A 10,468-nucleotide genomic window follows, 5' to 3' on the forward strand; every position below is an offset into this window, starting at 1 on the left:
TCATGGTCGAAGGCTTGGAGATGGACATCCCCAACCTCAAGTTCCTCCTTCTCCTCTGCTTCCAACAAATGTCTGGCCTTAAGATAAACTTCGATAAGAGTGATGTAATGGTGATGGGCTATTCTCCGGCTGAGTGTCTGCCATTGCTAACCGGCTTAACTGCCGCCTGGGCTCCTTCCCCACGACCTACTTGGGAACGCCCATTAGTGACTCCCGGCTATCCGTCGCGGACTTGCGCCCGACCCTGGCCAAACTTCAAACGCGCATTGAGCCATGGCAGGGTAGATGGTTGTCAAAGGCGGCGCGGACAATTCTCATTAACTCATCCCTCTCCAGCCTCCTCTTGTTCCTCATGAGCTTCTACAGCCTTCACGAGACTCTGCACCATGAGATCGCCAAAGTCCAGTCTCGTTTCTATTGGGCCGGCGACAACAATAAGCAAAAATACCATATGGTCAGTTGGCCTGATATTTGCAAGCCCAGGGAACAAGGAGGCCTTGGTATTATGTGCTCTAAGCGCATGAATATCGCCCTCCTATCCCGCTGGCTCTGGCGCATCACGCAAGGTCACGGTGGCCTCTGGCTCGACATCATCCGGAACAAGTACCTACGTGGACAACCCCTTGCCTTCTGTCAAAGATCGGGCGGCTCCCAGCTCTGGCAGTCGGTCGTCCAACTTCTACCTATTCTCCGCATTGGGGCCTCCATCTCGACGGGCTCCGAGGCGGCGACTTTGTTCTGGTTTGATCGGTGGACCGGAGACACTCCCTTCGCTGTGCGATTCCCCGACCTCTTCTCCATCGCTGTCGACCCTTTGATTTCTGTTGAGAGGGCCCTTATTGACTTAGGGCGCCTCGCTTTCTGGAGGCCATTTGGGCCCCTGGAGTTCGCCGCGTGGCGTGAGTTACTGGATTGCGTCGCTCTCCACGAGCCGATGGTGGATGGTGGCCCAGACCAGGTGCGATGACGCCTCGAGCCCTCTGGCCAATTCTCCACCAAGTCTCTCTACCAGGCCATTGCCCCCTCCTCCGCCCTCCCTCCTTATGACGGTGTGGTCCATCCACCTGCCTCTGAAGATCCGGATCTTCATGTGGCAATGGATTCGAGGTCGGATCCCGTCTGGGGTCGAGGTGCACAAGCGAAATGGCCCGAGCACTGGCCTCTGCCCGCTGTGCGGTATCCCTGAAGACTCGAATCACATCTTCTTCTCCTGCGTGTCCGCTCAATTCGTTTGGAGCTACTTTCGTGAAGCGGCGGGTGGAAATTGGTGCCACACCAACTTCCCCGACCTATTTGCCGAACTCCAGAACTCCCTTTTGACGTCTCTCCACATTAGGTGGCTTGAGATTGGGGTCATCGCTTGGACCCTCTGGACGATCCGCAATAAGCTTGTGATCCAGCGCACTCCTCTTCGACGGGCTACTGACGCTATCTTCAAACTGTCTGATTTCTTGTAGTTTTGGCGGCCGTTTAGCCGCCCTCAGGACCGCGACGCCATCTCCGCCTTCATCGCAGACCCCCGCTCGATGGCCGTCCGTCTGTCGCCGCCGCCCCCGCCGCCTCCGCCGGAACCTGACTAGGCGCTTGTCTTGCTCTCTGGCGCTTTTCCGTTATTTTATTTGGGCTTGTTGAGCTGCGCTCTCAGCAGAACCTCTATACTTCTTTATAAGATTTGGGTGTGTGTGTGGACTAGTCCATGTATGTGTGCTCTTTGACGGTTTGCTTTATTTATAAAACGGGCCGAAAACCTTCTTTTGTGTGTGTTTATACAAGTGCAGCTGGTCTTAGTTCAGCCGGGTGGGACACAGGTTCAGTTCGCATGTTAGAGCATCTCCAGCCGTTGGCCCCCCAGGGGGCGTCTAAAATCGTCGCCTGGGGGTGAGCCGACGCAAAAATTGGGCCTGGGGGCGAGTTGGTCCCCAGCCACCGGCCCCAGGGCCGCCCCTAGGGCTGCCCCCAGGCGCGTTTAAAAATAAAATTTGTATAGCAAATTTCGGCACAGTTCGGTGAAGTTCGGCGAAACACGATAAATTTCGGCAAATTTGGGCATATATTAGACATGTTCGCCGGTTTTCATTACATAGCAAAATAGATAACTAAACTAAAAGAGAGAGCTGGACGTCGTCGTCATCGTCGGACTTCTCCTCCTTGACGCGGCCGTCCCTGGTGGACCCCTAACCGGCGTCGCCAACGCGGGCTGGTGGCGGTGGCGCGTCGTCCTCGTCGCTGTCGCAGATGACGACGACTCCGCCTTCGTCACGGCCGCGTCGGCGCTCCGCGAAGCGGCGCAGGGCGACGCACTGGCGCTCCTTCTCCTTCTCCAGGCGCTCCTTCTCCATCGCTATGGAGTCCCTGCGCGCCCATTCCAGGGCCGCGTCGTCATCGTCGAGCTTCATCTTCACCAGCGCGGCCGGCTCCTTCTTCACCGGGGCGAGCCTCGGCTCGGTCTTCACCGGCGCGAGCCCCGGCTCCATCTTTGGCTTGACGAAGCACGGAGGAGGAGCCGACGAGGAGGCGCGCCGGCCGCTCTCGTTGATGACGATGCCGGCGCTGCGAGTGCGCCGGCCGAGCGGCGTCTCTGCCGCGGGCTCGGCCTTGACGCCGAGCAGGGCCGGAGCATCGGAGGAGTGCGAGGAAGATCGCGAGGAGGAAGAAGAGGAGGAGGACCCGAACCTCCTTGACGCCCATGGCCCGGCGCGTCGGTGGTGCGCCGGGGCGCCAACCCTCGCCGGGTACGCCAACAGCGGGTCGTTGCCGCCCTCGAGGTACGTCAGCATGCCCTCGAGTGTGCGGCCGGGGACGCCCCACCACAGGTGGCGCCCCTCGCTGTTCTTCTGGCCGCCGAGCACCGGTGCGTCGTTGGTGGACGCCAACCGCTGCCGCTGGCGGCGCTCGAAGTACACCGCCCAAGCCGCGTGGTTGTCGGCGGTGTACTGGGGGAGGGAGAGCTGGGCGTTGGTGAGGGAGGCGCGGACGACCTCGACCTCCTCGGCGAAGTAATTTGGCTTGGCCACGGCGTCGGGCAACGGGGGAACGGGCACTCCCCCGTCTCTGAGCCTCCACCCCGTCGGCTCGGCGCGCATGTCCGACGGCGCCGGGATGTTCGCCTGGAACAGGAGCCAGGACTCCTGTTCGCGTAGCGAACGGCGGCCGAAGCCGTTGGCCGCCGCCTCGTCTCCGGGGAAACGCTCTGCCATGGCGACGGGCTCGGCAGAGGTAGAGAGGGAGAGGGAGGGGCTGGGCGGCGGCGCTCGGGAGAGGTAGAGGGAGGGGCTGGGCGGCGGCGAGGGACGGGGCTGGTGTGGGCACAGGCGAGTGAGGCCACCGGCTATATAGCCGCGCCGCGCCCGTGTGAACGCGTGCGAGGGAGGGGAGGCGTCGGCGCGCTGTCCCGTGACGCGCCGCCCGTGAGGAATCAATGGCAAGGCTGACCGGCGGCAGCCTTGCCATTGATTCCCCGCGGGAACCGAGGCCGTTGGGGGAAGACGAGGCGCTGTGTCGCTGACGTGGCTGGCCTGCGGCTTTTTCGCGCCAAAACAGCTTGCCTGGCGCCCCCGGGCGCCCCCCAGCGCGCCGGGTTCGGCCTGGGTCCGCCAGCGCTGTTTTTGACTCAGGCCGGCGAAAATCGGGCTTCTGAGGGCGCAACTGGGCCCTTTTTTCGGCGCCGGCGCGAGAAAATCGCCTGGGGAGGCCTTCCTGAGGGCGCGGCTGGAGATGCTCTTAACGATCAAAAGTTGCCTCAGTCGGGTGGGATCTAGTGATGCATTTTCTGTAAATTTGAATTTTGGGGATGAACTAGCAATGTATACGGACTATATTTGAAATTTGAAAGGTGGGTGCAGCCACTACTTTCTCATATTTTTGTAAAATTTGATTTTTGAATTCCTTGGTGATGTACTGAGGCAGCTTTGAATTTCAGATTCCACGAACACATGGAGGTCGATCGTGTATGCCTGAAACTCATCCCTGTCCCGCTCGTGTATTTGTGTGTGCATATGGTCATGTACGTACATGTGTGCAGAGTTGCGACAATTAATTTAGATCGGAGGGGAGTAATACACTTCAGCTTCGCTCTGCTCTTTTCCGTCATGATTTTCAGAGCACCATTCCTCGGGATTCTGTTGTCCCGCCAGATGCGAGTCTTGGACCCATCACTTATACGCATCAAGCCATTTTTTAGCAGCTCAAGACTCTGTTCAATTCCTCTCCAACCTGCTGAAGTATCTGAGAGGAACACCGTTCAAGTAAATTTTCATTTGCGAAGTATTTACCTTTCATCAGTTGTGCATATAGGGATTCTAGCTTATGTGGCAGTCTCCAAGCTTGGCACGCCCACAGAGCTTGGTTGAAACAATACGAGTCCCTGAAACCCAGCGCGTCCCTGCATACTGGGTCAGTAAGGAACTTCCAAGCTGCCCAATGCACTCTTCTCTTATTCTGTTCATCTCCCCTCGAGCTCCGGTAGGTTTTTGGGTCTGACTTTCCTTATAAATTGAATCATCATCTGTGTTGGTTTTTGGGTGTAGTTTTTCTTATAAACTCGACCATTTCTATCCTTTCTGTAGAAATTGTAGGAACCCCTACAGCCCTGCCCTCTCGAAGCGGTTCTTCGAAGAAAAGAATTTATCTATTGGAGAAACGAATTAGCCAAACTAGTTTTTGCGTGGAATGCTTCAGTGGATCAATTTTTTGTACTGAAATTGCCTTCACGTTTATCAACTTTACCAACGCTTAATTCGAAAGTCCAAAAGAAAGAGGTCATGACATCGACGCGGCCTGGATGCCCGATGAGCATGGTGCTTCCTATCCGGACCATGGTCTAGTATTTCTTTCTAACGTACGTGTACCACCTAACTATAACAATGCAAACAAATCCTTGTTTGAACGGTTCTTGCAACACGTGTACCACCTAACTATAACCATGGTCCTGTTTTTTCCTCGATCACGTGTTTCACCTAGCAACACCCAAAGTTCTATATATACATTCACGCGACAGAACACGAGAACATAACACTCTTGTCGAATTCAGACATGGATCCGAAGACAGCTTTCTCTTGCTGTGCTCTGCTCCTCATCACACTGTTGCCTCTTTCAGCAAATGCCTCGAGCAAAGTAAGATATACTTCCTCCCTTTGAGGGAAAATATAATCCCTCTTTGTTCACAAGACTTCAACTTTTGTTTTGTTTGTGCATAACTCGGCTTGTTCTGAACTTTCTTTTTTCGCAACTTCCCGCATGTTAATTTCAGCTCTACATAGTGTACATGGGGGAGAAGAAACATGACGATCCATCTGCTGTCACCGCGTCGCACCATGACATACTAGCCTCAGTATTTGGGAGGTACAAACTAGCTGGTAATTCATGTTACTACATATTATCACCATGCGACAGAAGTGATTGCTAAACATTGTGTCTTGTCTGCAACAGCAAGGATGAATCCTTGAAGTCAATAGTTTACAGTTACAAGCACGGATTCTCTGGATTCGCGGCAATGCTCACCGGAACCCAAGCTGAGATGTTGGCAAGTAAGTGATAACCAATCCAAGATGGCATCAGCATTTGATGCCTTCATATGTTGCTGGCATGATCGAATGAAACTAATTAATATGGATGTTGCAAATGTAGAGTTTCCTGAAGTTATAAGTGTGAAACCTAACACTTATCATGAGTCACAAACAACTCGAAGCTGGGACTTCCTTGGCCTTGGCCTCAACAAATTACCACAACAAACTGACCTGCTTCGGAAAGCAAATTACGGTGAAGATATCATCATCGGGGTGATCGATTCAGGTTTGTCATGAAATTTCTAGATTAAATCCAGAATTTGTGAAAACCAAAGCCAAGCGTTAGAAATGGACATAGGTTGACTCCGTCGGTCCACGCATGTCTTTGTCGCAGGCATATGGCCTGAATCACTAAGCTTTGACGACAACGGATACAGCCCCGTTCCGGCACGGTGGAAAGGCATATGCCAGGTTGGACAGACATTCAATGCAACAAGCTGCAACAGAAAGATCATCGGCGCACGGTGGTACTCGAATGGAGGTGACCTCGAGAATCTCAAGGGCGAGTACATGTCGCCTCGGGACTTCCACGGCCATGGCACACACGTCGCCTCGACGATCGCCGGTAGAGAAGTCCAGGGTGTGAGCTATGGTGGCCTAGCCACTGGCATGACCCGTGGCGGAGCACCACGTGCACGGCTAGCAATCTACAAGGCGTTATGGGGGCCGCGGATAAGGGGTAGTGACGCCATGATCCTCGCGGCCATCGACGATGCCATACACGATGGTGTGGATGTCATGTCGCTCTCATTTGGGGGTGCCGGTCACGAGTTTCCCGGGACACTGCACGCTGTCTTGAGAGGGATCTCAGTTGTCTTTTCTGCCGGGAATGATGGCCCGGCACCACAAACGGTGACCAATGCTGTGCCATGGGTGACGACAGTGGCAGCTAGCACGATCGACCGTGCCTTCCCAACCTTAATATCTCTTGGAAACAAAGAAAAGCTTGTGGTACGTACAAGCGATCGATATGCAAGTACTTGTTCTGATATTTTTTTGATAATATTAAAGCATAGAAAATGCATCACCAAATACGATCGTTTTCAAGGATAGAAACATCATTGCATATGCTAGGTACAAATTAAATAACAAACTGTTTTATAGTTGAGATAACACATAGTTGAGTGGCCATGATTTTATATCGGTATAGGTTTTACAAAGTCAATTATGATACTTCAGGTGTTGAACAAGCGTGTGTGGAAACATAATCGTATATATTTTTACAAATCAACTTGACTCGGCTCAAATGCATGCAGAAAAATAATTTCCTACCGACTTTGTTATCAGTTAGCTTTCCTTAATGTACTCTTTTATCCTCTCGAGGAAAACTTATGATCTGATGTGTCTTCGATCTTAAACACAGGGACAATCTCTTTACTACAACTCAACTCTGAACAACGGTGACTTTAAGGAGCTTGTTCATGCGGGAAGGTAGCGACATAACACACTCAATCAATACGTTAGATTTTTATAGTTCCATTGTTTGTCGAACCATATTCACTTCAACTTTTGTGCAGCTGCACTGCGGAGTGGTTGGCATCAAGCAACGTGACCGGCAAGATCGTCCTGTGCTACGCACCGGGGTTGGCGCCCAGCGTGCTGCCTCGGGTAGAGCTGCCCCTCACCATCAACCGTAGCATGGGCGCCGGAGCCAAGGGCCTCATCTTCGCGCAGTACGCCACGAACCTCCTGCCAGCATGCAAGGGCGGCATGCCCTGTGTTGTAGTAGACTACGAAACCGCACAGAGAATTGAGTCATACGCGGCGATCGCAGAGTAAGAACATGTCGCGTTGCCGGAAACAGGAGGAATATGTTTTCTTTCTCCCGGAACTAATTTGTGCATGTCATTTGTCATGATAGGAGTCCAATCGTGAAGATATTACCTGCCATGACCGTTGTCGGAGACACAGTGTTTTCACCAAGGGTCGCTGCATTCTCGTCCAGAGGCCCTAGCCTCCTGTATCCAGGCATACTCAAGGTACTCCAAGTGTGAACTTCTTAACTCAAAGTCAGAATAGTTGCACTTGCAGTGTCCCTTTTGTTTTTGCGCTGCGGTGCTTTTAACTAGCCTATCTTACTCTCCAGAATTAATACTTTTGTCTCTATGGATATTTGCACAACCCGACATAACTGCACCAGGCGTCAGCATCTTAGCAGCTGTGCGCGACTTCTATGTGTTCCTATCAAGTACATCCATGGCATGCCCACATGTCTCAGCGGTGACCGCTCTGCTTAAATCGGTTCACCCTGACTGGTCGCCTGCTATGATCAAGTCCGCAATCATCACCACAGGTATGCACAATGTGTATATGGAAAGTTCTTTCAACTATTTTATGTTATACCAATAACTTATTTCTTGGTGATGATTCTAGCGTCAGTGACCGATCGTTTCAGCGTGCCGATCGAAGCAGAGGCGGTCCCGAGGAAGGTGGCTGATCCCTTCAACTTCGGTTGTGGTCACATGGATCCAGACAAAGCCACTGACCCAGGCTTGGTTTACGACGTGGATGCAAGAGAGTACAACAAGTTTTTTAATTGCACCGTTGGGTTGTTACATGGCTCCGAGTCTTACCAACTCAACCTCAATCTCCCGTCAATCGTTGTTCCAAACCTCAAGGACCATGTCACGGTTATGCGCACTGTGACAAATGTGGGGGCAGTTGGAACAACTTATCATGCAGTGCTTGAAGCTCCAGTAGGGGTTGTCATGTCCATGGAACCATCAACGATCACATTTGCTAAAGATAGTAGCAGAAGTGCATCATTTAGGGTTTCATTTACTACAAAGCGGAGAGTGCAAGGTGGATTTACCTTTGGTAGCTTGACATGGTCAGATGGAGGTACCCACGTCAGGATTCCAGTCGCAGTAAGGAATGTGATAGAAGACTTTGTTGCAGATACATCCTAAATTTATCGGTGTATGGTATATGGTTATTCATGCAGTAATGTATTTGGCATACAAAAATATTAATAAAACACCAAAAAAATCCTATTGTTACAATAGTAGGAAACGAACATGGTGGTCCATGATTAATGAGATGTGTTGATCCTTTTGTATGACTATACTAGAATCCTTGGGTGGTGGCTCGCCATGTGTCCAAGGGAGGACATTCTGTGCCAACTTCTAACACTACAGGAAAACATATGTTGCCTTTTGTTTCGTCATAATTAGAGTGTAATTTGTCGGCCACTTGGCTTACATCAGTGTAAGCCGAGAGCCAACTCTAAAATACACAACACATAAAAGCCCCTCGGCTTACACCACAATATAGCGGGAAGAGCTTGGAAAACACTCACCTTAAACTAGGATCTCTGCATAAACCATGACAAACACTCGGCTTATATAGTATGCTCAGCAAACTACCCTGCCATGTGGCCTTCCTCCACGCAGTTGACGGCTCCGTCATGGTGGGTGGTATATGCCGGGTGCACTCTAACAGAGGACTCAACTTAAATATTTCCTTTAACAAAAAATGTGAAACCCTTTGTCTCCTGTAAGCTAAGTGGCCGACAGGAAACACTCGTCTTATGTCTGGATATTTTTGAATTGGCACACGCGCCCCCTTCGTCTCCCTGTTGTTAAAGCACGGGCTGCAGCGCAAGGGCTATGAAACCATGAAGCTGCCTCACCCTTGCCACTTGCCCTTTTACACCTCACTCATGCCGCATGCGGAGCTCACCGCCACTCAGACGGCCTCTGCGGCCGAGATTTTTCATACCCTACCACCTCAATGTCGTCCTCCACCACCTCGGCGTTGTCCTCCACCACCTTGCCGCCAGGCTCCACCACTTCGACATCGTCCTCCACCAGCAACCCCGACGCCGGCCACACCCCACCACCTTGACATTGGCCTTCAAAACCCCCCACCTAGGTGAGCAATTCTACTCAATTTATTTGCCTTTTTTTTCTATTTGTCACTATTTTTATATGTGTGGAAGTGATATGGATATATATGGTGCATGATATATGGATCCTAGCTAGGTTAGTATGGATGATATGGGTGGAAATAGATATGGATCCTAGCTAGCTAGGTGTTTAGGATTTTGATGATATGAATGTTTTATCTTTTTTCCTTTATAAATTATTATGTATGGATGAGTTTGACAGGATATATATATATGTGTGAATTCTTTGTATAATTGAGAGTGTGAGAGGAGAGGAGAGAATAGGATATAGGCATTTTAATTTGTATAGATATATAGGTCAATTGATGTGTATGTAGTAGATTTTAACAATATATAGGGCAAAAAATCTTGTTTGCGTCTTATTGAGTCTTATGTTTGAATAGAAAAGTTATTGCTTAAACTGTATCTGCTTGATTGTTGAACTAATGAAAATACCAAAACTATTTTCATCGCATTCTCTTCTTTTGTACAGTTGTCAGCAGTTTTCAACTTTAGTCACGGCGACACATGCACTATATTATTATTATACATGATATTCAAGTTGTGCAAGTGACAACACAATAATGACGAAATTTGGTGAAGTGGCTGCGGTGGAGAAAGCTGGTATGATCATATTTTGTTTTGTTTATGTATTGATGATTAACTTCATGCTTAGTTTTGAAGTGTTTTATGATAGTCATCTTGTGCATAATGAGCCTTTAGTGATTCATGCTTTCTCATGCCGAGTTTCAATTAACTAGGTGCAAATGAATAATTTTGGATGTTAACTGTTGGGGAACGTTGCAGAAAACAAAAATTTTCCTACGGCTTCACCAAGATCCATCTATGAGTTCATCTAGCAACGAGTGATCGGATGCATCTACATACCTTTGTAGATCGTGAGCGGAAGCGTTCAAAGAACGGGGATGATGTAGTCGAACACGACGTGATCCAAATCACCGGAGATCCTAGCACCGAACGGACGGCACCTCCGCGTTCAACACACGTACGGTCAGCG

General features: G+C 50.5%; 2 protein-coding genes across 2 annotated transcripts; both read left to right on the plus strand.

Annotated features, from left to right (window-relative positions):
• The first annotated feature begins 520 nt into the window (after positions 1-520).
• Positions 521-1,580, plus strand: LOC147978845 (uncharacterized). Its single transcript, XM_087514914.1, has 2 exons — positions 521-958; positions 1,458-1,580. Exons 1-2 carry the CDS (start codon positions 521-523, stop codon positions 1,578-1,580), a joined length of 561 nt encoding a protein of 186 aa, XP_087371040.1.
• Positions 1,581-4,974: 3,394 nt separating this feature from the next.
• Positions 4,975-8,580, plus strand: LOC147978846 (subtilisin-like protease SBT3.8). The gene is made up of 10 exons (XM_087546566.1): positions 4,975-5,112; positions 5,249-5,340; positions 5,428-5,525; positions 5,626-5,790; positions 5,899-6,515; positions 6,928-6,995; positions 7,082-7,339; positions 7,426-7,541; positions 7,684-7,857; positions 7,938-8,580. Exons 1-10 carry the CDS (start codon positions 5,032-5,034, stop codon positions 8,471-8,473), a joined length of 2,205 nt encoding a protein of 734 aa, XP_087402692.1. The 5' UTR covers positions 4,975-5,031; the 3' UTR covers positions 8,474-8,580.
• The last annotated feature ends 1,888 nt before the right edge of the window (positions 8,581-10,468 follow it).

The sequence above is a fragment of the Triticum urartu genome, chromosome 3A, assembly GCF_056163025.1.
Source record: "Triticum urartu cultivar PI428250 chromosome 3A, HENAU_Tu73, whole genome shotgun sequence".
In the NCBI taxonomy this organism is placed as follows: domain Eukaryota; kingdom Viridiplantae; phylum Streptophyta; class Magnoliopsida; order Poales; family Poaceae; genus Triticum; species Triticum urartu.